This window comes from Saccopteryx bilineata, chromosome 6, assembly GCF_036850765.1.
Source record: "Saccopteryx bilineata isolate mSacBil1 chromosome 6, mSacBil1_pri_phased_curated, whole genome shotgun sequence".
Classification (NCBI taxonomy): Eukaryota; Metazoa; Chordata; class Mammalia; order Chiroptera; family Emballonuridae; genus Saccopteryx; species Saccopteryx bilineata.
This window is the reverse complement of record NC_089495.1, coordinates 149,668,300-149,695,050: the sequence shown is the minus strand read 5'-3', so window position 1 is coordinate 149,695,050 and position 26,751 is coordinate 149,668,300. Positions and strand designations below refer to the sequence as shown.

The window sequence follows — 26,751 nt, the reverse complement described above, 5'->3', positions numbered from 1 at the left end:
TTAATGCTTATGTTTGCTCTTTATTTCCATCTTCAGTGACTTAATTAGCAACAACTAAACTTTGTCCACAAAAATGGCATTATGTTTAAGAGTCAGTTAAATGCCAGACAGTGTCGTTAGATGGAAGAACTAAGGCAGCAGGGTCTGCAGGAGCTGACTGGCACCCCAGGGATGTGGTCAGGGCCCAGCCTCAGCTCCCTGTCCTGGTGCTCCCTCCGGCCCAGGCTCAGGGCAGTCCCCTCGCTTCCCCACAGCGGAGCCAGCAAGCCCCTCTTCCTGCTACGCCCCTCATCCCTCTCACAGAGCTGACACTTCTATTTCTCAGGTTCTAGCCTAGGTCACTTCATGCACAAAACCATCTCTTATTTCCTGCTCATTGCCCAGCCATGACAAGAACCCTAATCCTATGTTGGCTGGGTCTGTGAGGTCTCCGCCCAGGCTAGGGATAATGGTAGAGACCTGTCTGGATTTTGTTTGAGGATGGGGTTTAATTGCCAAGGTACTTGGGAGCCTGAGGAGAGGGTCGTGGGGGCTCATCGCTGGGTAGGCCCGGATGGGGAACTCCGAGGCTCACAGATCTTGGAGGTGATGGCAGGATGTGCTGAGCATGGGCCATTGGTCAGAAAGCAGCCTGGAGCCGAGTGATGTCTCACACTGTGCTGTTTTCTAGTTGGCCCTGTCCAGTATGTGTAACTCCTAACAGGAGGTCCCAGGGCGCTGTGCAGAGGCCCGGATCTGCAGTGCCTGAGCCAGGTGGTGCTCAGACTCATCAGGAGTGCTGTGGCTAAGAGGCATGAGGGTGGGAGGGGGGAATCAGTCCTCTAATATTCCAAAGGGTATCTGTTTAATTTGGCATTCAAATGGGGCCACTTGCATGTTAATGGTTATACTGGGACCATCGGCATAAACCTGGACCATCCTGGGCAAATTAGGTGGGCGCTCCTCCAACTAGAAGCCACCTCGTTTGACTGGTTCACTGCATCCAAGCCTCTCTCTGTCTCCTCTGTACCAGGTCACTACAGGCATACCGTGTCCCAGTCTGCAGAGGAGAAAGGAACTCCCAGTAAGGCCCTGAGCAGTTGGTGAATGCAGATGTACCTGTGAGCTGGCTCCCCACTTTGCTGGTGGAAAGGAGACCCTCTGGGGACAGCCACAGCTCTGCCTCAAAGGTCCCTGTGTCCTGAAAGTCCCTGTGCACTGCTGTCTGCTTAGGGAGCTCCGGCCAGGCATTGTCAGAACCTTCGTCTAGAAAAGCAGCTCAGGGCCCCGTGGAGCCCTGCTGACTTGCGGGTCATAACTACCTAAACTCACCAGTGCGGCAGAGGGTCTCTTCTGCTGTCCACTTGCTTGACCCACAAAATTGTTTCTGGATCTAAAAGCAGCAAATTGTCTCTTTTCCCCAGGAGGGGCCTCCCCTGGGGGCTGTTGTCCTGGTTCCCCTGAATTCCAGCAGTGTGTAGGGCGTTCACGTCACTGGAGTCATTTTCCAAATGAACAAATTGTGTTTTCTTCTTCGTTGAACCTGATATTCGAGCCAATCTGTGCAGGCAATTTCCTCCGCTTTGTTTTGCTGACCCCGAGCGCTCTCTCGGCCCCACCGTAATTACCCGCTGCTCTGCCGCTGGGAGCGCGGCTCCTGTTCGACAACAGTAACGATTGTGCTGAACATGAAAAGCGAAAGGCCCGGTTCCTGCGCTTTGTCTCCCTTTTTGGGGTTGTTTATTTACAAGGTCTTCATTTCAGTGCTGAGTTAGAGTTTCCCAGCATCCCACAGACAGCCGTGGCCTGGGCTCTGTCTCCTGTTTTCTGTCCCCAGAGAGCCGGGCCACGGCCCCAAGGCCTGCGCAAGGACACGGCACCTCTCACATTCACGGTCACTTCTGTGTCACATCCCTGCATTGCTCTCTACGTGTTTACCAGTGTCTTGTCTCTCTGTATGGAAATAAAGAAAATTGTCCTTAAAAGGACGCTCCTTCCAGGGAGAAAGAAAGGATGTAACAGAGTAGGAAGGGCCAGGGCTGGGAAAGACTCTTCCAACCGATTTGCCCTCCCCCTGTTCTGTCCACACCTGGTTAGCAGTCCTCCTGTATTTCTCTGCACCCATCTTCTGTAATTTCTCCATGTCACCAAGTGCACAACACTTATTAAGCCCTTAGACTATTTGTAGGTGTTATGAACTGAACTGTTTCTTCCACACAATTTGTATGTTGAAGTCTTAACTCCTAGTAGGTCAGAATGTGATTTTGGGGGGCCTTTAAAGAGCTAATTTTGGTGAAATGAGGTCATATGGGTAGGCTCTTATTTAACCTGACCAGTGTCCTTGTTAGAAAAGGAGATTAAAACAGAGGCACACACAGAAATAAGACCATGTGAACACATAGTAAGAAGTCAGCCCTCTACAAGCCAAGAGGAGTGGCCTCAGAATGAAAACAAAGCTGCTGACACCTTGATCTTGGGCTTCCAGCCTCCAGAACTGTGAGAATATCACTTTCTGTGTTTAAGCCCGCCAAGTTTATGGCATTTTGTTATGGCAGCCCCCGCTGACTGATGCAGGGGTTCCTTCTAGGTAATGGGGACCCAGTGAGGAGTAAAGGCTCCTCCAGTTGCTCAAGCCTAGCGGGGGGCCTGGGTGCCTGAAGGTGAGCAGCTCCTCGGGTTCCCCTTCCTTCACGTTACCCGTCAAGCAGCTCACAAGAGAAAGAAGGGGCTTGCATGGACAATCACGAGTGGTGGCCGCAGGACAGGTTCCAGCAGGCCCGTGTGGCCAGTGACGTATGGCTAGAATCACTATCTTGGTGGCTTAACAAGACAGAGTAGAAAAACACAGGACGGGCCATTCTCAAGCGCATGCTGGGGTGTTTGTGTGTGTGTGTGTGTGTGTGTGTGTGTGCGCTAAATAATGAAGTAAATTGATTATGATTGTGTGACTCTAGTTTATACTCATAAGCATGTATAGCTAGGGCACACTGGTTATATAAACACCAGTCCATATTTTTTATATTAATCAGCAACTGTTTATTAAGAAAAAAAAGCCTTACTCTTTGAATGGGCTGATTCTGCTGTGGAAGATAGAGGAGGAAGAAACCAGTTCTGTCCTTGGCTTAAAAAGACATGGTCCTGCCCTTGGGGACTCTCCATTATAGGAGGGGACACTCATCCATGTCAGGACAGGAGGAATGTTCTGGATGACGGGTAAGTGCTAGAGTGAGTGGTTCAGATTGTGGCCACTGTAGGAGGTCAGAGCTGAGGAGGATCAATGTGGACTAGAGCAGTTCATTTAAGTAGCAATTAGTTATAATTAATCAATTATGTAATTGAGTAGCACTTAATTATTTACTGCCTTGTTCGGTTTTCCAACTGCTCACAAGTGTCAGCTTTGCCTCCCTAGCCAGAGCTGAAGCGTCCCGAGAACAGGGACGGCTCATGCATGGATGTCAGACAGGGTCAGGGGCAGATTCTCACATAAGAACAGTGATCTGAGGAAACAGATATCATGTGACAATCGCTTTAAAGTCAAATTCCATGATTCTGCCAAGATGTGACTGTCGAGTGAGTCAACCTTCGAAATAAATACAGAACCCTGAGGAACAAGTGCAGCTTAGATGGGACAGTGGTTTTCTCAGCTGAACTTGAGCTGAAGGAGTGGCATGGGGAGGACTTGCCCCAGTGGGAATGTATGGTGACAAGTAGCCCTCATGACATGGGTGTCTGGGACCTGAAGGGTGTGTCCTCATAGCTTCCCTGGCTGGAAATGTGGGTCTGGTTGATGACGGGGTCCTAGGCTAGCCCTCTGCACTGACACCCAGCATGTCCATCTCATTAGCACTTGCTGGAGGATGTCCTAGCAAGTCAGACAGCAGCCTTGAGCTGATTCCATGCATTGTCCTAATGGTGGTATTCTGGGATCAAGAGCTGCTGCATGGAAGCCAGGTGGAAAGTCAAGGGTAATGCAATAAATAGCTTCTTGATAATAAAGGTGCAGGGTGTCCCAGGACCTCAGGCTTTAATGGGAGGCACTGCTAAGCACCAGCCATATGGCAGCCAAACGAGTCTGAAGCTCCTGAAAGGACAGATTCCCAGGCAATGCTTAATGGCATCCTGAGCTTTGTGGGGGAATCCATGCAGCGTGCCTTCCTAAATCACAGGTGTCCCTGGCTGGCTCGGACCTGACTCACTCGCAGGGAATGATGGCGCTGCCTCTCCCTCCACAAGGTCAGGGCCATTATTACTTGTATTCACAAATGGGGCAGAACACCCCGAGACTTACAGACTGATTGCTTTCATTAACTTTAATTGGATTATTTTGCACTTGGAAAGAGGAGTGTAACCAGGTTTTAATTGGAAGAGTATCTCAGACCCAGGGTGACATAGGATTGTCAACATCGAAAGTGTACAGTGGCATTCGTGGGAATGTCAAAGTCACGTTGTGTGTAAACTGGCTCACAGACGGGCTGATAGGGAGGTCTGGGCACATCAGTTTTGGGGGTTATTTTTATACCACATTAGAAAAAAAATAATGTGAAATCTGATGTTTGTGAGTGACAGTATAGAAGAGAAAAAATACATTCCAGCTGTGCCACGTGCCAAAGGAAACCAACAAAAGTCAAGAGTTTCTGAGTGTAGGTCAACTCCCTGAGCTGGCCTGGGACAGCGAGTGAAGTCTTTAAAGTTGGATTCTACTGTGTCCTGTTGGCCCTGTGACTTTACAACTACTGTATCCCTTGCCTGTGCTATTCCTGTCTCATTTTTCTGCATAGCAAACTCCTACCTAACCTTGAAGAGCCGGCTTTTATGTCTACATTGTGCTGATGTCTTGACCAACAGTTCCATAGGGTTAGTTCCTCTGTGCTCTGTGCTCCCACAGAACCTTGTTTATACAACAAATGCTCGGCAATGCAGGCAGTGAAGAACTGGTAGATGATCTTTTTAAGAAGCTAACAGGGACCTTGGTTGTTATTGCACATCTGTTTGAACATGTGACTAGTGGATTGATTGGTAACCGTAGGGTTTGTTCACCTCTCCGTCGGGGCCTTGTCATTTAGCATAGGCTGCTGGTTTTCTACCATGGGTGCTGGAGAAGTCAGGCCAACATTGGCCATTAGCTGGCTCTGAGAGGGCCCAATGAATCCCAAAGAATGGACTGGCACCTGATCTCGTGTGCCCAGCCCGGAGCGCTGTGCTGGCCCTGAGAGACACCTAGCACGTTGGCCCACTCTGCCCTGAGTGTCATTCTGTATTCTCCCCTGGACTTCCCTCCTTTACGACCTGTGCCTAGTTCTTTCTTCAACCTGGGGTGACAATACTGTCTCCTCCTGGGGATTCTTCTTAAGTCTTGGGCAGAAGCGCTAACGGTGGCATTGCTGAGTGCTGGGAGGAAGGCACAGGGTCACTAAAGTCATTCCAGGTGTTGTCAGGTCACTGTGCCCAGCAGGTCCTGCACTTTCTGCATACCCTGGGTTAGATTCTCGAAGGAACGTCTTAGGCAGGGTAGTCAACCTTTTTATACCTACTGCCCACTTTTGTATCTCTGTTAGTAGTAAAATTTTCTAACTGCCCACCGGTTCAACAGGATTGGTGATTTATAGTGTAGGGAAGTAACTTTATAAAATTTATAAAGCAGAGTAACAGCAAGTTAAAGCATATAATAATAATAATCACTTACCAAATACTTTATTTTGCTAACTTTGGCAGAATAAATCTTTATAAAACAACTTTCTATTTAAATCTATCTTTTTATTTTATACTTTGGTTGCTCTGCTACCGCCCACCATGAAAGCTGGAACGACCGCCCACTAGTGGGTGGGAGGGACCAGGTTGACTGCCGCTGGTCTCAGGCATGTCTTCCCTCCCACCCCTCCAGGAACCACTTCCATCCCTGGCTGTCTGGGCCCCCCACTGACGGTGGGCTGCCGGCGGGCTGCAGGAGGGCTCCACAGCCCCCTTCCCATCACATGGCTGGCTTTGCTTCGAGACAGGTGCTTCCGAAGGGTAAGGTGCACACACAGGTCACTGGTGAGGAAGCTGCTTCCCCTAAAGATTGTTCTTTGATTTAAAAAATAAGTTTTTGTAATGCACATGAAGAAATAAGTCATCCCCTCAGAAAAGTTTTGAAAGGATTTAGCTGTTTGATCAGGAATGAGAAGGGCAGTGTGGGGAGCAGACCCTAGATGAGGGGAGAGGTCTGGCTCTCTGGGCTGAGGGGAGAGGCGTCCCAGCTGCCGGTCAGGTTCTGTGGGCATGGAGGCTCACGGGCGAGCACACTGGCATTGCCATGGTGAATCCTGGCCCGATCAAGACGTCGCAGTTGGCACTTCCATTTCGTCAGTGCCTTGCTCACGGCTTAGACTGGCTGACGGGAGCTCTGTTGGGGCTGTAGGCATGAAATGGGATGGATGTACAGGGAGAACATGCTCAGTAGAGGCAATGAGAGTTCACTGATAGCCCCTGGGTGGGGTCACTGGTCTCACATTTTAGAACTCCTGGGCTCCGGTCCCTGCACAGCCCGGGGTCCAGGAGATAATCCTTTGGTCTGACTTTTCCTTCTGTGGTGTTCGGTGACCTATGTTAGATTACCCATTACCAATCCAGTGCTCGTGGAGCAAGCATGGTCTCACCATCTACCATGACCAAACACCCTTACTCCCAGCGAGCTGAGATAATACAGACTGCAGGGGCTGGTCACGGGGTCTGCTCTGGAGCTCAGGGGCGCTCTGGAAACACGTCGCAGACGCCTCCCTGTCGGTACAGAAAAAGCATATCCCAAGCCGTCCCTTGCTCAGGGCCCGGCATATGTTGGGTTCTCTGTACCTTTTTCCTGATTGAATGAATGAATAAATGAATGATGGTTTTAAACCATAGTATCTTTCTCAACCACACGTTGGGACAGCCAAACCTTTTAACACTGGGCTAAATCTCTTGAAATTATAGCAGATACCAAATATTTCTTTATCTATTAGATTTTTAGAGCAGCATTCTTTATTTTAAAACCTCAGGGTGCATTCAAATAAAATTACAAATAATTAAAATCTTTAAAAAAAACACCCTATAAAAGCCTTAAAAGCAAAAATGATGTTTTATGGTTACTAAAGCTAGAATATAGGCATGATTATAATGCTATATAATCACGTATGTAATTATTATATAAACAATATATAATCATCTTAATAAATCATGCAATTCCAGCCACTCCTCTCCCTGAAGCTTCTCTATTTATAGGCCTGATGTGGTTGGCGAGGGGCAGGGGGGAGATAGGTTTAGGGGAGGCCTGAGAATTAAGCACAGTATGGAACTTGGAAGGGCCCATGCGGTTTATTAATTGAAGAGAACCCGTGTCTGTACTGAGTGAGGGAAAACAGCTCTGGGCTGGGAGGGGCCCTACAGGAGCAGGTGGGGGTGCTCATCCGCCCCCCACCCCCAAGCACGCCCAGCCGTGCTCCTCCTCCTCTCTGCCTTCTCACATCCAACAACCATCCCTGGGGAGTCGCTGATCCCCTCCCCAGCCTCTGCCGCCCCCTGGGGCGGTGCCAGTTTCAGCAAGCGAGACACCGCCCATCCAGAGCAGGGCTCTCTGACCCCGTGCAGACTGTCTGCGGAGGCTGTTCCTGCTTCCATCTGGCTTGACCCTCCCCCAGAGCCAGGCAGGGGATGGGCCCTCCTCTTCTCTTTCCTCTCTCATCCCCTCTTCTGTCTCAGGCCGCAAAAAGCCTGGAGGGCTGGCCAGGCCGTCTCAGCCACCGTGGGAGGAGACACACGGACTTCAATCAGACAGGCGCGAATCCCTTTGAGTGGTGGCTCTCACATGTGGATGGGTGTCAGAATAATTGAGAGGGCCAGTTAAACATCAATTTCCCCACCTTCCTCCTCTCCCTGAGCCAGTGGGTCTGGGTCTTAATAATTTGCATTTTTAACAAGTTTCTAGGTGATGCTGGTATGGGGACCATGCTTGGGACCGCTGGTGTGAGGAAAAATCACATGGGCCTGTCATGGCCTCAGGGGTGTGGCGGCTCCCAAAGTGAAATGGTAGTTACCTCCCAGAGCTGTACTGCTTTACTGTTTACAGGACGCTTTCTTATGCTCCTTCGCAACCTTCCCAGGAAATAGACAAGTTGTGTGTTGATTCTTGTCTCATTACAGAGGGGGTGAGTGACTTGCTGAGGTCCCCAGCTGATAGGCAGGCAAACTGGAGTCTGAGCCCAGGCCCCCCCCCCCCGCCTCCCCCCCCCCCCCCCCCCCCCGCTCCAGTGCCCCCGGCACTTTGTCTTTGGATGGAACTTGTTCTGCTGGTTTGAATTTTCAGGGATCATAAATTTTCGAGGAGTTCTACATTCAGCGATTCAGACAATGGAACAGGATGTTCACCAGCTTCCAGGAAGCTTGATTGCTCCATGAAGTCCTGCAGAATCTATCATCCCAGGCTCTTTTCTTTGATCGATAAAGCACACTCTTCTCACATGGGAAGATTTGGAATCCAGGCAATAATTTGCAAGATGAAGCATCCTGAAGTTCGGGCCTGTGGCAGCGCTGTGAGCAGCAGCTGGGCTGTCGGGGGAGACGAGGTGTGCTGAGTTCTGCTGTTGCTCACTGTCCCTCGCTAGGTGACCTATCCAGTGTCATCCCTCTCACCTTACGTTCTAGAAGGCCAGGGGTGCTGCTCAAATCACTTACATCAAGGACATGAGGTTTGTCCTTTAAAGATATCCAACCTGTGACTACATCTAGGAAGTAAAAATTACCCCATCCTCCAAGGGCCGTAAGTAACGGTGGGGTACCTGGGAACAGAAACGTTACCAACCTTGCTGTCCATTTCAATCTGAATGTCACATTCTGTCCCCAAAAACAACCTCTTCCTAACTGCTCTTCATAAAATCTGTATCCGTTTTAGTAGTGAGATGATCTATTTACGGCAGACTTCTCCGTACTTTTAGGACAGAAACGCGCCATATCTTGGCTGATTATTATTTAGTAATCTATCTATAGCTTGCTCCACTATACCCTCCCCCACCTTTCCATGGAATATTCTGAGGTGCCCACAAAGTGTTTAGGTCATGTTCAGTTACCTAAATCTTTAGCTCCTGGAGTGACATTCAGAAAGAAGAGAACAGCTGATATCTGTGATTTATCTTATGTTCTACCTTGTCTTGTTTAGAAAACACTAGGAGGAAAAAGAAGAATGTCTCAGAGACATCTGTATTTTTAACAATGAATCTCATACTACAGAAAAAATCTAATCAGCAGCTTCTGTGTGAAGGGAGCTTGGATTGAAAGTAATTTGAAATGCACAAGCCAGATGAGACCTCCGTTTGGAGGGGACTCGTGTGTTGTTTTCTGGGCATTACTCATATCAATGGCTCAGTGGCTTTAGCTGTCGCCATCACACGGTCCCATCTTGTCTTTCATGGCACAGTAGATACTGAGCTGTCCCGGGCTCGCTGACGTCTTTCTTCAGGCTTGTGTATCCTGCGGCTCTGTGGGGAGCCGATGGTCCTTTCACGGACGCACATGCCTCCAGATCCGCACTGCGCAGGATGGACAATCGATGACCTTGTGGTCCCCGCTGTCCTGCAGAGGGCGAGACCAGTGTTATTCACAGCTTGGTAATTGGCCCCGATGCTGAGCTCTTCATCCTAAGCAAATGCAGCATCGGGGTCCATTATAGATCAGTGCAGAGGCGCTGAATACACAGGCCCCAGAAAAAACACCAAAATCAAAAATGAATTTAGTGTGCATTGTATATCCTGGTTTGGTTATGAATAATTTAGCCTTCCCTAGGCTGAATAGACTATATTTAGCAAGCCTATTTTGTTTATAATATGTCCTGTCCTTTTATGAAGAAGCATAAAGCCTCAGAAAGCAGTTCAGAATTAGGGGTGACTTCACTTGGGGGGAGCAGTAGGGTGGAGCAGCTTCACCTGCAGTCCCATGCTTAGACCTGGGATAGCTGAGGGTGGAAGGCTCAGGGCACACGCGTTTGTAAGAGGCCTCTGGAATGGATCTCCCTTACTGGGTGTGGGCACAGGGCTCCTCTGCCTGTGCTGTTGGTGGCTTCTGCCTGAGTCATCTGTCCAAGAGAGAGGGGGGTGGTGGCAAGATGTGAGGGGTGCCAGAGGTCTCAGTTCCCTCCCGTGTTGTCAGAGTCTTAGCCGAAATAGGATAGCAGGCTCAAATTAGATGGTTTGAGGGGATTTTGATATAACTGTGCAAAGGTGTAGGCAGGATGAAGAGAACTCACAGGGCATCATGCAGAGTCCCCAGGCAGGGACATTAGGGTCCCTTACCTCTCCTAGGCATGAATAAACAGGGTTAGAAGCAGTTCTGGAACCCAGGAAAGAGAGAGCTGTGTAGACTGGCTCTCTAATGGGAGTTCAGGGTTTGGTTGGAGACAGCCTGTGCTGACTCCACAGGTAGGGGACCAACAAGATAAATACCTGGACTGCATTCTCCTTCCTTTTCTTCATGCCCTGTGGGTGCTCCTGCACTGACCAAACCCAACAGAAAGCTAGAAATGAGGGAGCCCCCAATGTGATCCACATAGGCCAGCCTCCCAGGGAGAGAAGAATGGGGAGTGGATGTGGAAGTGAGAGGGAAGATCCCGATGTAATGACCTTCCTGCTGTGGGCTACCCTGCACTATTTCTAGGTGGCAGCCATTAACTTGCAAGCATCTAACCTTGAGAAAGTGGCATACTTAGCCATTAGTAAAAGGTCTGGGGTGTCCATCAACTTGGTTGACTATGTATTATCAGGACAAGTACATTTTATGGGTAAGCTGGAAATAGTGGTGATGGGAGGTTAATGGTCCAGGGTGAGCTGGTTCACTGAGAAGCAGTCCAGGCAAGCTCTGCACTGGGAGACTTTGTGTAACTACTCTGGACATTGGGTGGTGGTGGTGGGGCTATGGATATGGAAGATGGAAGTTGCTGGCCTTGCTTTGGGGCCTTCCCAAGCCTAGGACCTTGAAAGGCAAATGTTTAACGCTACTGCTGACTGCCAGGGGTATCCTAGGAATTCGTCCCTCTGATAGTTGTTTTTAGAACATAGAACATATTTTCCTATAAATAGCAATGATATGAAAACTGATTAAGATTCTCAACTGCTCCTAAAAAGTCTATTTAAATGCTGGATGGTAGTGCAAGGGCGTTGGATTATTTTATGTTACTTTCAGTGTGTGTAAAATATTTCATATGTATAAATAAAATAAATTAAACTTTTAATTTAATACACGATATTCTGACCTCCCTGTGTCCTAGGTGGAGGGTCACTGGAGGGAGGAGAAGTTAAAGAAGGCAGAAAATTTCCATTCTCTTATCTTTTGGGAGAAAAACTTTACAAGGTAGATATGTCCTTGGCTTCCTCCTAAGTTTTCTTCTGCGACCTCACCCGTTGAACGTGACAGTCCCAGCCCCCGGTCAGCCCTCCGGACACCGTGCTTTCAGCTCTTCCCTCGGAAACTACAGTGTGGCAGTCTCGGGAAGTGGTTAGAAAGTGATTGATTTATCTGTTGCTACTCAATAAATTATATGAAAACTTTTTTTTGTGTGTGTGACTGAGACAGAGAGAGACAGAAACAGGGACAGAGGGACAGATAGGGACAGACAGGCAGGAAGGGAGAGAGATGAGAAGCATCAGTTCTTCATTGTGGCACCTTAGTTGTTCATCGATTGCATTCTCATATGTGCCTTGACCAGGGGGCTATAGCAGAGCGAGTGACCCCTTGCTCAAGCCAGGAGCCCTGTGCTCAAGCTGGCAACCTTGGGGTCTCGAACCTGGGTCCTCTGCATCCCAGTCTAATGCTCTATCCATTGCACCACCACCTGGTCAGGCAATCTGAAAACTTAATGGCTTAAAACAACAGTCATTTTATTTACTCACATGTCTTTGGGCCAGGAACTTGGGGAGGGTCTATGGGGATAGTTGACGGTTTGTGTGGGCTCCCTGATGTCTGGTGTGGACTGGAAGGCTTGTGTGGTCAGGGGCCGGCCGGGCAGCTCCACTGGCTCATTTGTGGGGATCTGCTTCTAGGGCCAGATGGGTTCTCTGGTTTTCCTCTGTGGGAACAGGACCTGTTCACAAGGCTCTCTCAGGCTTTCTCACAACATGAAGGACTCTGAGTGCTTCTGCTTCCTGCAGATTGACTTCCTCCCTCAGGGGAAGCAGAAGCTGGTCCTCTGAAAGGCTGAGCCAGTTACTGAGAGCCGTGCCACCGTGTGCTGTGTTGATAGAAGGCCAGCCCCGATTATGGGAGGGGAAAGAGGTGCAGCCTTTGGTGAGTGGAGCAGCGTGTGTGTTACACAGTGGGGAAAGCATCAATGGCGGGAACACTGGCTTCCCCACAGCGAATCAGGTTGACTCAGATTTATCTTTTGGTGACTGATTGATATCCTCATGTAGCATTAAAAAAATGGCTGTCAATTCTTTGACACACTGTAGAGAGGTGGCCTTCTCTTCTAGAATCTGGTTTGGAGTAGATAGGGTGGGGCAAAATTAGGTTTACCATTGTGAATATGTGAGACACAGTTTCTTCTTGTATTTTTCTTATTAATTACTATTTTCTATATGAAGAACTGTAAACCCACGTTTTCCCCACCCCATATAAGAATATAGTGGAAGGGATGCTAGGTGACTTCTGAGGTAGGTCAAAAGGGCCGTGCAGACTTCTGCCTGGCTCTCTTGGGACACTCACTCAGGGGAGAGCTAGGTCCACGTAAGTCCAGAGGCCACATGCCGGGGACACCACATATAGGAAATCCAGCTTGCACCTCCGCTGAGCTTCACACCAACAGCCAGCATTGACTGCCCCCCGCCCCCGTGTGAATCAGCCATCTTGGACTTCCAGTCTAGTTGGGACTTCATATGACGTGGCCACAGCTGACATCTCTCTATAACCCCAAACTTCAACTTACCGAGAAATCCCAAGTGAGAACCCCTCAGACAAGCCCTTCCCAAGCTTCTGACCCACAGCATGGCGGGTGAAATAAATTGGTTATTTTAAAGCCTTGAAGCACTGAGGGCATTTATTTCGCAGGTATATCACTACAACGGCTCATAAACCTCCTGGAGGTGTTTCTATTTAAGCTACAATATTTCCTTTCAAGGAATCAAATTTCAGCAGTGAAGTAAAAATTTGGGCGATGGGGGAAAGTATTTGAGCCGAGTGGGGTATAAGGTAGCCAGGCTCACTCTGCTCGAGAGTCTGGCTTCCCTAAGTAGTTCCTGCTTCCCACAAGTCTTTCCTTCCTCCAGTTGTGAAGCTGTGGACTATCGCAACCACCAGGCAAGATAGAAGCCACTTTTTGCTCTGAACTCCAGTGCCCTCATCTGAAAACAGGGATATAAATAGTTCTCTGAATTCCTGGGAGGCTTTGATGAGCCTAAAGTCAAGGATTTATCCAGCATGTGTCTGCCCTGTCGTGTACAACACTTTACTAAACATGAATCTGAGAACATGCTCATTCAACAAATATTGAGCAACTAGTCTGTGAAATCTTGTGTTAGATGCTAGGGGTTCTTGGGAACAGAGATTATCTGTATCTCTCAATTATTTTTTTATCCAGCTTTCTTCTAACTTGGAGCTGAGAAAAGGATAATCAGTCATGATTTGGGGGAAGGAATCTCATTCCTAAACCTGGTCTTTTGTTACCAGTTGTGTAAGGCACACAGGGCAGAGAAGGGCCCAAAAGGACCCAGGAGTTATTTCTTGATTTTAGAAAGAGGAGAGAAAGAGAGAGAGGGGGAGAGAGAGAGAGAGAGAGAGAGGAGCAGGAAGTAGCAACTTGTAGTGGTTTTTTCTCGTATATGCCTTGGTTGGGCAAGCCCGGGGTTTTGAACCGGTGACCTCAGCATTCCAGGTTGACGCTTTATCCACTGCGCCACCACAAGTCAGGCAGAAAATCTTTAACATTTAACATAATGATTAGGAACATGAGGAGGTGGGGTCAGATTGCTGGAACTCAAATCCCAGGTTTTCCAGTTATTAGCTTCTGAAAGTAGTGATAACAGTAGTACCTAACTGCATGTGATTTCTGTGAGTCTTCAAGCCAGTTAGGCATATTCTAGTATTTGGTTTAGACCAGCCCAGCTCCGATGATAATGGTAATACTGTTATATTATCATTGTCATTACACTTCACCTTGAAAACCCAGCATAGACAGGTGCAGGCACGTTCTGGGGCCAGGCTGTCGGAGGCTCGAATGAGGGGCGTAGGCATATTGTCCTACAGATGAAGGGGAATTTCTAGCTGGGGAATGACAGGATCAAGCTCCTTTTCCCTCCCTCTCTCCTGCTCTCTCTGCCCTTGCTTCCTCATTTCCTCCTCTCTCCCCTCCTTTAAAATGATGACAGTAGGTTCAAGTTGTGCAAATTAAAGGAATAGATTAGAAACAAGAAAATGCATGTGCTCAGCAGACCCAGGAAATGCCCCGGGCATGGTAATTGATCACCCATGTGCAACATACAAGGTGATCATTTTTCTGCATGTGGTGGACAATGGCATGGAAGTAACTCCCCACCCCAATCTCTCTAATCTGATGAGTTTTTCTCCAGGATGTGGTGAAGTCTTCGTGGTGAGAAGGCACAAGCCAAGCTGCCTCTTGGTGGCCTTTTTCTCTGGAAGGTTGGGGCCGAGGAAGACTCTAGTGCCCTTCCTCACCTTGTTTGATTTGGAGGATACTCTCCCGTCCATCCTGGCAGATGCTGGGACCTTGGGAACTTGTGTGGATGAAAGGACTGATGGACAGTTTAGAAGTTGCCGAGGCTTAGAACATATATCCTGTTGCCTTTCCCCATGTGGAAAAGAATCTCTTTATTGGTTCCGTGTGAGCCTATCATGGCCTGATTGTTATCTGGGGTGCTTTTCTGGTGCCGGACTTAGCCAATTCAACAGGGCCAAACGTTATTTCATCATTTGAAGAACGCTGATTATAGATTGGGTGCAGGCTGAAGAATGTCTTGTGGGCCATGAGCTCCAGAGTTCTGTAATCCCTTTCCATGTCAGTGGAGACTGGCCGTGAGAACTTGGCTCTGGTTCTGATGCACCCTGTGGGGGGCGTTCTGATGCACTCTGTGGGGGGCGTTCTGATGCACCCTGTGGGGGGTGTTCTGATGCACCCTGTGGGGGCCGTTCTGATGCACCCTGTGGGGGGCGTTCTGATGCACTCTGTGGGGAGCGCATCACCATTGTCGGTCAGGCTGCTCCTCCATCTCTCTGGAAAGGTGAGGTTCTGATTTCCACCTGCTGATCATCTTTTCGTTCTGAAGGTGGAGATTTATTTGACTAAAGGGATGAAGGCAACACGAACTGCCAGCTTATATGATGCCTTTGCATATACTTTCTTGAAAAGCACACTTTTTAGTCCATATGTAGCACATTCAGCTCCTGACTCAGGGGCAAACATGGTCTGTATTTAGCCCCTCACTATCCTCTGATCAGGGAGAATTTGCTCAGTGCCCAACTTGCCCATGCAGAGGTGGTGGCCCTGCGCAAAGGGAAAACACATACCAGTAGGCTGACCCAGTGCCCCGGAGGAGTGCATACGCCTGTGCATCCTTTCTGAGTTAGTAGTTCAGAGTTTCTGAGTTAGTGTCCTGGGTCTCAGGTAGGACCCAAGAGTGGATTCCTAACAAATTCCTAGGTGATGCTGCTGCCCTCGGTCTGGGGGTCTCTTTTTGAGAACCACTCCTCCAGAGTATAATTCCCTGACCCAGAATTTCCTGCTTCCAGCCACTGGTTGCCTGGTTTGCTTACCAAAACCGAGGCTGCTTTCCTACTTGGTGGTGCAGTTCAGTTCCAGATATATGGCTTCACTCTGTTATCATTCCTTGTTGCCAACTTTAGAGACAGTCTGCAGTCTGCCCAGCTGTCGGCATCCGAGTGGCGCTGCACCGGCTTTCTCTTCCAGCCCCTCCCACCCTTCACAATTCCTTCTACAGTATTGTTTCTTAGGCTTAAGTATCTCCTGCTTGACTTTAGTCTAGACATTTATTTTTTTTCTAGTCTTCAGAAAATATGCTCTGCTATTTTTGCTATTGGAGTGTAAAAATCAAAATTTAGTGTATTAGGGAATGATGCAGAGGTACTTTAGTACTTAGACAAGTTAAAACACACATGTGCACATACGTACACATGCATGCATGATGACACAGATTTCTTTAGAGACATCCCTGGGTTGCGGCGAATGAGTAATGGGCTGTGGAGGCATTTCTGGCAGAGCCAGTGAAGCTTAGACTTGCTGGAGTTTGGCTGTGGAGTCATACGATGCTCCCTCTGGGCCATCCAGGAGTGAAATTGGGACACTCGTTTTTGGAGTCGTTGGAGTTTCAGGCTCCTCTGTGGTCTTAGTAATGGACTTGGCATGCTTTCAGGTGTGGATGGGCTTTTCCACTGACACCTTGAAGGACCACAGACGCTTTTTAAAAGGTTGAACACCCAAGTCACCACATCTCGTTAGTGTCAGCAGTTGCTTTATCTGTGAGAATAACTGTCCTTCTTAGCTTCTCAATTTGTCACCTGTGCTGTGATTTATTACCTTCCAAAGCTGCAGTAATTGTATAATGATGTAAAAATAATGACAAGCCATTCTGATAAACTTTATTACCTGTAGCATCTTGTATTCAAACTGCATTCCAGCATGCTCTACAGGACTGGAGGACACACCCACATGGGTGACAGCTAGCCCGAGGGCGGCTTCTCAGGCCTGAGAGGAAAGGGAAAAAGAAACGAGGTCCCTGAACAGAGACTAAGAAGAATGGGGCTGGGTGAGTTGATTCCATTTGGGGCACACGCGTCTAATGGAGTTACCTTCATTTTTATCCCAAGAATGCTGTCTTCACTTGACTATTTTAAATTGAGATACAGAACTGGCTCTTAAAAAAATCTTTAATGAGATGTATATTCACAAGAACGTATATAAATAGTGTGCAGTTGAATTCCCGTTTTATCCTTAACTCTCTCCTTTTTTGTCAGATGACTAAGCGTTCAGCCCTCGCACAGGCTCAGGTGACCATCACTGAGCCAGTGTCTTTACCGCAGTGTCCTGGTGCAAAGGGTGTAAAGGACTCAAGTAGGCTGTGCTGTGGAGTAACTTTCAGACTTGGGTCTCTTGTTGGTACAATATATGAAGTTTAAAAACCCTTCATGTGGATTTGAGAACTGAGATACAAAATATATATGTACAGTAACCAAGTCTGGCTGATAAGAGGGTTCTTCCATTAACTAGAGCTTACTTGCTTTGGGTCTATGATTGGGGAATTAGGAAAGTAGGTTCCCCATTCTTTTCCTGAACCAAAGAGTGATGAGGACCCTTGTCTAGTTGACTGTAGAGGCAAAGACGATGCAGAGGAAGTCCTGTGCTGCCTCCTGTCTTCACGGCAGCTTGACAGTGACTTCAGGAATGCCTGATTCTTTAATAGTGGGTTCTCTTGGAATTATATCAGTGGGTTTGGGTCAGGCCTGTGTCCTGAGTGTGGGGCCTTTATAGCGAGGACTAGAAGGGACTAGAACAGAGTACAGATATTACTAGTGCTGACCAATGTCCACTTTCCTCATCTTCCTAGGCTCATAGTTGGACTACGTTTCCTAGCCTTCTGTAGTAAAATGGGACCATGTGACTTGTTCTGGCCAATGGAACATAGACATTTCCAAAACGGGTCATAAAATCTGCCATGAGCTAGCCCATCTCTCTCTTTTCACCACCTGCCAGGGGTCAAGGCCAATGCAAGCAAACAGAATAACCAGAGAGAGAAGTGGCCTTGGAGGCTGAGTCACTGCTTGGAGGAGAGGTTCCCGATGACTCTAGCCCAGTGCAGTCAACCTGGTCCCTACCGCCCACTAGTGGGCGTTCCAGCTTTCATGGTGGGCGGTAGCAGAGCAACCAAAGTATAAATAAAAAAATAGATTTAACTATAGTAAGTTGTTTTATAAAGATTTATTCTGCCAAACTTAGTAAAAATCTGACATAAAGTACTTGGTAAGTAATTATTATTATATGCTTTAACTTGCTGTAACTCTGCTTTATAAATTTTATAAAGTAAAGTTACTTCCCTACTTTATAAATCACCATTACTGTGGAACCGGTAGGCGATTAGAAAATATTACTATTAACAGAGATACAAAAGTAGGCAGTAGGTATAAAAAGGTTGACTACCCCTGCTCTAGACTATAATGGGAATAAGTATATCTTTTGTGTGTCAAGGCACTGAGATTCCAGAGTTAATTTGTTAGCACAGTGTAATCTATCATTTTCTGATGTCTTGGCTCTGAGACTCTTGGAAAAGGTTAGTCTAATATCCACAGCTATGCTTGGGCCTCCAGGAATCTGGCCAAGGTCTCTCTGATTAACCAGGGTTTTGTTCTCCTCTTCTGAGTCCTCAGAATTGGGAAGTGTCTCGGTGTGAGAGCTCAGATGAGGGTTCCCATCTGGAGAGGCCCCGACACAGGTGCTTTGATGGTGGGTCTTCTCAACATGGGCACTATTGGCAGTTGGGCTGGCAGTTCTTTGTTTTGGGGGCTGGCATGTGCACTGAAGGCTGCTTAGCGGCATATTGGGCCTCTCCCCACCAGTACTGCATCCCAGGTGTGGCAATCAAAATCTCAAGACACTGCTAAATGTTGTCTGGGGCTTAAAATCACTGCTGTTGAAAACCTTTGGGCTGGAGAAAGGAAAGCACCCAGCCAGAGACAGTGGGAGCAGGAGTTTTCCTCTACTCTGTTGTCAGAGGAATGCCTTCTGGTTTCTTCTTTGTTCATATCATGTTTTGAAACATTCATTGTCTCCTTATAATACATCAGGACCAAAGCTGGCTTTTTGGCGTTCAAGGCTCTCCGTGAGTGGAAATTTGTTCTCTGCTGGCTTCTTCCCTTCTCCCATATATGGGTGACCTGTGGCTGCACAACAAGTCACCCTAAAGCTTAGTGGCTTAAAGCAGCAGTACTTTGTTATATTTCAGTTCCTGCGGGTCAGGAATGCAGCAGTGGCTGTGCTGGGCGGTTCTGGTTGAGGGCGGTTCTCCTGGGGTGGCAGTCAGGATGTGGGCAGGGTCGCTGTCATCTGAACACTTGAGTGGGGTTGGGGATTTGTTTCCAAGGCAGGGTCCTCACATGGTTGTTGGAAGGAGGTCTCAGGGCCACGCCATGCGGACTTCTCCAAAGGCGGACTGGGGTCCTCACAAACTGCAGCAAACTTCCTGGGAGCAGGTGACCCACAGAAGAGGCCCCAGTGTCCTTTATGACTTGTCGATGAGCTCACACACCATCACCTCTCCTTCACTCCATTCATTAGGAGCAAGGCACTCAGTTCAGCTCAAATTCAAGGGTAGGAAAATTGGCCTTCACCTCTTGAAGGGAGGAGTATCAAAGAACTGTGGACATGTTTGCCATCATGTCACCAAGCACAAAGCTTTCTCTGCTGAGATACACTGGGCTGCTTTCCCACCCGACCACATGAAGCCTAGTCTTTGATTCTTCCCCTCACCTCCTACCTATAGTACTTTCACTTCGTCCTCCAGAATCTGCAGTTTCCACGGGACTGTGAGCTCACCCAGGGGTTCTTTCAGGAAAGCATTTGATAAACTCATTCAGGGACATTGTAAAATAAAGAACATTTAGAGTTTGACTCTTCCCAGAGATAGCTGCTACTTTGTAAGAACTACATATTGAGCCTATGACTGAGACAGTCATTCTGCTAATGGTGGACTTCAGACTTGGTGACATGTGTGTGGAGGAGACTCTTGAGAAAGGCCGCTTAGTGCCAGGCACTTGAGAGGTGCCTGCCACCTCCCTCCCAGTCTCAGCCCCGTCCAGATTCCCAGCTCCACCGGAGCCCAGTGACCACCTTCCCGGCAGCTCTCGAGCCCGGGTCGGGCAGCACAATGATAAAGAAGACTGACTCTGGAGGCAGGTTGCTTGGGTTTGAGTCCCAGCTCTAAACCATGGCAGAGGTGGCCTGCTGGCCATCGAGCTCTGTGTTGGTGTAGAGTGGTAACTGAAGGTCTCAGTCTTTGCTTGCACCCCGGCAGGCCTGTGTGACTGGGCTTGGCCCCCAGAATGGGGTGGAAGTGACATATGCCCCTCTGAGAGTGACCCGTACACACCTCCCATGTGACTCCCTGGGTCTCTCCTCCCCCTCTGCTGCCTGGAGGGGGCTTCCCAGAGTATCCTCGATGTGACATAGGAAGATGGTAGGCTGCAGCTCTCTCCGAGGGGTCCTGAATGACCATGGGACTGAGTGTCTGCCCCTCCCACCAACAGGACTTCCTGTGAATGAGATACTAGCTTTATTGTGTCAAGCCTGTAAGGTTTCAGGCTTTGCTTATTGTAACAGCTAGCATTACTTTAATAGAAATAATCACTTTTTAACTCTATAACATTGGGGAAATGACTTAACCTTTCTTGTCTCAGTTTCTTCATCTATAAACTGATGATCATAAAAGTCACTATCTCCATCAGATCATTTACAATAACATGGATGGACCTTGACAACATTATACGGAGTGAAATAAGTAAATCAGAAAAAAAAAAAAAACTAAGATGAACCCATACATAGAAGGGACATAAAAATGAGACTCAGAGACATGAACAAGAATGTGATGGCAACAGAGGTGGAGGGTGGAGGGAGGGGGGAGGGGGTGAAGAAGGAGAGAGGGGTTAGGGGAGGGGAGGGGCACAAAGAAAACCAGATAGAAGGTGACAGAAGACAATTTAACTTTGGGGGAGGGGTATACAGCACAATCAAATGTCAAAATAATCTAGAGATATTTTCTCTCAACATATGTACCCTGATTTATCAATGTCACTGCATTAAATTTAATAAAAAAAAAGTCACTATCTCATAGGTTTATTAAAATGAACACATGTGGTCTCTCCACATTCAGCATTTAGAGCAGTGTCTGGCCCATAGAACATGCTCTCTAAGCTTATATATTCTTATTGTTAATTAAGATAAATAATTGCCATCTGCCTGAGCTCTGTTATGTGGGAAAGACTTTTTGGTTCAGAACAACTTTCCCTTCTGATTTATGGAGACATGCTGGGACCCAGCTGGGACATGCCTGCAAGGCAAAGCTCTGGTGCCAGCTGCCTTAAAGAAAATCCAGCGGCCAGTGAGACTGGGGCTGTACAACTGTCCTCTGTGTCCCTGCCATCCGCAGGCTGAGGAGGTGCTTCTGGCAGTGGACATAGGCGCATCCTCACTACGCCAACATCTGATGGCCAGCCCACATCCAACCAAGGCATTGGGCGAATGACTGGCCTCAGGGAGCAGGGGTGGGGTTTTGCAGCTGGGCAGTGTCCATGAATGCCATTTGGTGGCCTTCCTCTGGCTTCTTAACCTTCCAGCACAGAGACAGCAGGCTTTTGGTCCTTGCTCAGCTCACTCCTAAAGCCAGGACTAAAGCATTCTCTGCATCCCCCTAAACAAGCCTCATTCTTGCTTAGCTCAGCCTGCTTCCCCACTTGCAAGCTTGTGGAATGGCCATTGTTGCTTTGGTGGTGGAGCTGGGGTGGCATGCTTGCCGGGTGGGAGAAATTCATTCAGACTGCATCACAACCCCTTTTACCTCACTCCCATCCTTCCGCTGGGACGTGTCAAGCACTCTGAGGGTATTTGTAGGGTCCTGACAGTGTGACTGGGCTGGGAAATGCATTTGCTACCTCAACACTTTGGCTCTAGCTCTTCAGGTTGGGGATTTACTGAAGTCAGCAATGGTTGGGTGATCAATACAGCATTTCAGATTAAACTTTATTTTGCCTTCTGCAAATTCCCGCCATTACTTTGCCTTTGTAAGCAACATCTTAAGGAATGCTGATTGTAAGTCGTCTGCAGGGCACCTCCATTCCTCCTGCCATACGGTCTTTCTAATAGCGTCACATGGGAGGCAGTGGAGATGCTGAAGTCCAGCAGATTCAGGTGACTTGCCCAAGGTGACAGTGAGGTGGGTGGCAGCAGGTGGAATCCCAGCCTCACAGCCTCTGGCCCAGGGCATTTGGCCTGCCTCTCACTTAACTCAGGGCTGAGAAGCTTCCTGACCTGGCCCTGGGCCCCCTGCATGGGGATGTGTGCTGACCGGTGGGCCAGCTGCAGGTGGCCTCAAGTTTGTGACCATTGTCAGAGCTGAAAGTGTGCCTCGCCTGCTGTTGGGACCAGCTGGCAGGCAGTCACAGTTTCCTCTGGACCTAATGACCTGAGGAGAAAAGAACATTTCCCTGTAAATTCCTTGAACTTTGCTTGAAGCAGCCCATAGGCCGATCAAGCTGCAGATGGGTCTTGCCCCAGGAAGAAATCCAAGGGTAGGTGGTCAGATGCCAAATGACCTCATGCTGATTGGTGGGTTTGGGGTGTCACTCCATAGGTTTCTGATCAGTCCAGAGAGAAGCACCGTCTGACCTGTAGTTTGTGTGGTGGACACCAGCCCCCATCTGGACACGATGATGGATGAGGGTGGCTGGAGAGTAGCTCCTCATCCCTGAGCAAGATGGTGTGTGGGAGGGAACTGAGTATGCGTCCCATCCTCCGAGTTGGCCTGAAGGATGCCAAACTCAGGCAGAAGTTCCCAGGGCTCCTGTTCCCCAGTTCCGCAGACATCTCCTCCCTGGAGAGCCGGTGCCTTCCTGCATGGAGCAAGGCTTTCCCCGAGGCTCTGAGTAAGGCTGGGAACCAGCTTTGTGCCTGAAGTGGCTCTGCTCCTCACCTCAAGCGACCAGGTCGCCTTCTGGTGGCAGACGAGGGGAGTCAGTGAGCGGGGCGCACAGGCGCCATGTGGCCCTGCACAGATGGAGAGCACAGGTGTGGAAGGCAGGCAGTGAGGACACCCTGATGGAATGGGGTTAACGGTTTGCTCTAACATCACTTTGGGTTCAGTGTGTGGCAGCCAGCTTCTAGGCTCCCAACAGCCAACTGTTCCATTCTCGGGAATTTGGCGAACCAGTGGATGTCTTCTTGAGAGTTGACAGTTTGGTGGGAATGCTTAGACCAAGAACGGTGGCAATACGCCCGCCGGGTGTTAAACATTACCAGCACTTCACTGCTTACAGTTCCCGGAGGTGGATTTTCTCAGCCTCGCGCTAGGCGTGTCCAGGCTTGCTTTGATTGATGTATTTCCTATCAGTGACTTCCAGGCAACCTCTCTCCTGATGAGGCGTGACCTGGGTCTCCTTTTCTCTCTGCTGTGGCAGCTGTGCAGCAGGCTCTGATGGTCTGCCCTGCAAGGTAGGAATTCCTGTCCTCTCAGCCAGGGCAGAGGCTGGTCAACCTTTAGGGGACGGCTGCGACTCCTCCTAGTGCTGCTTGTCAGACATACACGCGGAGCTGCTCAGACCTCTGGCCTCTCTTGTTCCCCTTCCCTCCAGGCCCTGTAGGGACCATCACCACCTGCCCCTTGCCCCACCTCGCTCTCAGGGTGGACCCTCTGCTAGGGCACTGTACGCCACAGGGGCTCACGGCGCTGCATCAATAAATAGCATTTGTTGCATTTTGAATCTTCTTTCCTTTTGACTTTAAAGGGCTAAGCTGATCTAAGGGGGTGACCCTCAATGTCACCCTCTCCATCCAGCATAACACTAGCTCCCATTTCTGGGTGCTCACAACGTGCCAGAGACTGTGATGTGCCCCTCATGACCTCAGGTGCTCCTCACAATGGCTCATGAAGCAAGTGTTGCTGGTAGCGCCATGTCATCCACAAGGAACAGTAGCCGATGTGCCCCAGTCATGCAGCTTGTAAGTAGCAAGTGAAGGGTCTCAACACAGGCCTGTTTGGTTTCAAAGTCCACTCTCATGACAACTGTAGTGCACTGGCCCTCTGTCACAGGGACAGTCAAGGAGATGCCATGATGGTCAGGAGAGAATGTCATGTTTGACCTGTGTGGCACATGGAGGTTTGGGAGGCTTTCAGTAGCTAGTGGAACCAGGGTGTGTGCATGGAGGTTTTAGAGATGAGTTACTGTGTTTGGGATGAACATTGAGCAGGAAAGGTCTTTTCTAGATACATTGCTTGTTTTTTATATTTATCTGCTAGGGTTGCTGTAGCAAAGTACTATGAATTGGGTGGCTTAAGCCACAGAACTTTCTTGTCTCACTGTGTTGGAGGTCAGGAGCCTGAGATGGAGGTTTTGACAGGGCTGGGCGCATCTGAGGTCTGGGGGGCAGGGAGTCTGGTCCGGGCTTCCTGCCTGACTTCCGGTGGTGGCAGCTTTGATATCACCCAGATCTCTGCCTTCATCTTCATGTGCTGCTCTCCCTGAGAACTCGTGTCTGGGTCCCGTTGTCTCCTTTTGTAAGGACACTGGTCATGTTGGATGAGGGTCCACCCTGATGACCTAATTGTAACTAATTATATCTTCAATGACCTTATTTCCCAATGAGGTCACCTTCTGCTGTGGTATGGTACGAGGGGTTAGGACTTCAGCATAGGAATTTGTGTTGGAGGCAGGACACGGCTCAACCCATAACAAGTTTGTTTTTATTAGCTGTCAAGCTAAGAAACACCACTGAAGGGAAATGTTTGTTCTTTCCATTTCTTGTTATAAAACACTTACTGCACTGAAACTTCTGACCAAAATGAAGTAGACATGGGCTTTCTCTTCTGAACTGATTCCCATCTCTTAACCCTCACTTACAGCAACTCCATCGGTCATCTGGGTGTGTCATCCTCTGAGCACGAAGAAGGGCTTCTCCAGGGCCCTGTCCCTTGAATGGGGTGAGACCACACACATCCGCAGTTCTTTACCTGTCCCATTGATATGAGCTGCTTGCCTCCGGGGTCCCAGGATTTTCTTCTCTAATAGGCTTTCTCCAGATGTTGATATTCTGAATATTCTGTGTCCCGCAGGTAGGACACCGAGCACAGATGTGAAACACTTTGGTTAGTTCTGGCCAAAGTGCTGGCTGCTGCTGACTGGGCCATGAGAAGCTTCACCCCAAGGGGTAGTTCTGCTGATGGAATAAACGCTCTACCCCGGACTTCGGTGGGTTTAGGTTGCTGTGGCTAGAGACAGAAAGGCAGATCAGCCTTGTTTGAGAAATGAGTCTGTCTATTCCTAACACAGAGGGCTGGCAAAGAGGGGAGCCTGGGAGGTGAGGGGGTAGGTGCGTCACCAGTGCTCTCTCGGGGTACACCCTTTAGTTTCTAGAGCACCTGCTGGTCTCCACTCCCAACCAGCAGCTGCTGTTCTTCAATCATGAGAAGTCTTAGGGCCACATGGCGTGTCCCCAGACTCAACCCGAGACCCAGATTTTTCTCTTGAGCTCCCACACTGGACATTTATACTTGATCATTTATTCACTTATTTCTTCATTCAACCAAGGACAAGCTTGGCGATAAAGGGGTAAGTGGGGGAGAGGGTAGTGTTGTGGGCATGGAGACAAAGGGCGGAGAATGTCACCGTGCCTAAGCAAGGAGGTGGATCTGGCTGGGGTGGAGGAGTGAAGGGCAGTGCAGGCAGGAGATGAAGACTCAAATGTGGCACTACCATCAGGGGAGTCCACACTAACAGGACTGGATTTAGCCCGGGGCATGGAATAGCCTTAAGTCTGAGAGGGACAGGAGAGATCACTCTGGAGTGTGTGGAGCATGACTGCGTGGAGGTGACATTAGAGACAAAAAGCAATTTAAAGGGCTATTGGAATAATGCAAATGTTCACCCACTCACCAGCTTTTCAGCCTCCTTTCTGGGCTAATGGAGAGGAGATGGAGCTGGGAGAGGGGACGGCGCCCTGTCCCTCTGGCTCAGCTGGTGAAGGCTGCTCTCTCTTCCCTTTCCAGGGCCGAAGCAGCTACCAGGCTGTGTGCTCCAGGAGGAGCCCTGTGCACTCTGCTCGCTCTGAAAAAAACAGCGAAGAGCAGGAGGCTGTCAGCTGTGTTTCCTGCTTCACAAGGAGAGCTTTGTTTGAAGAAGTTCCAGAGTGCAGAAGTCAGACTGAATACAATGGAGACACAAAATGAAATTGCTCTTTACAAGAAATACAGGTGCAATAAAATGGAGATACACTTGTTTTAACGCTGCAAATGTCCTGAGGATTTCTAAAGGCTACTGAGCAGGTTAAGCAAGAGTGAGAATTAGGACAGGAACAGAGAAAGGCTGGACAGAGCTGTTGGCAGGGATGTGTGCACATGTATGCACACTCACACGTATCCGCACATGTGACTACGACATATGGGTTGCACAGGCCTGATGGAAGTGCTTTGAGCACCAAACATTAATGCAACATGGGACAGAGACTATGTTTGAGTGAGGACCACAGTCTCCTCCTATCTGTTGAAAAGTAGTGTACTTTAGTTGGCGGGTTACATAGAGACACCAAGGCAGGTTACAGAAGAAATTTGAGGAGTTTATTAATTAGTTGACTAGCTACATGGGGCACGGTCCCAAATCATGTAGGCTTTCATACAGTTCTCAGCCTTCTTTTATACAAAATCAAGTACTGGTTGGGGTGGCTAAGGAGGGGATGCATGGTACAATAGTCAGTTACTAACAAGCTTTCACCATATAGGATCTATTTAAAAGAAAAAGCATTCCCACACATCAAGACCACAAGATAACACAGTAGTGATAAATGTTTTACATATCCAGCAAAGGCATTCCCAAATCTTCTAGGGTCTACCACCCATCCCTGTCACCACAATAATGGGAAATGAAATGATTAGCTTAGGATAAGGAGAGAAGCTAAATGAAATTACCTTTTCTAAAGGTGTCGGAGCTAAGTCCCGGCTTGCTTAGTTCACAAGTTTTATACATATAAAGAATTTAAAAAAGGATGATTATTAGAAA

The 26,751-nt window shown here is 48.6% G+C and overlaps 1 protein-coding gene across 1 annotated transcript in view; it reads left to right on the top strand.

Annotated features, from left to right (window-relative positions):
- Positions 1–26,751, top strand: part of LOC136309400 (uncharacterized) — a 43,121-nt gene that overhangs the window by 3,719 nt on the left and 12,651 nt on the right. The window contains exon 2 of the mRNA XM_066237556.1: positions 25,746–25,949. Coding sequence (XP_066093653.1) covers positions 25,746–25,949 — 204 coding nt within the window. The remainder of the gene's footprint in view (positions 1–25,745; positions 25,950–26,751) is intronic.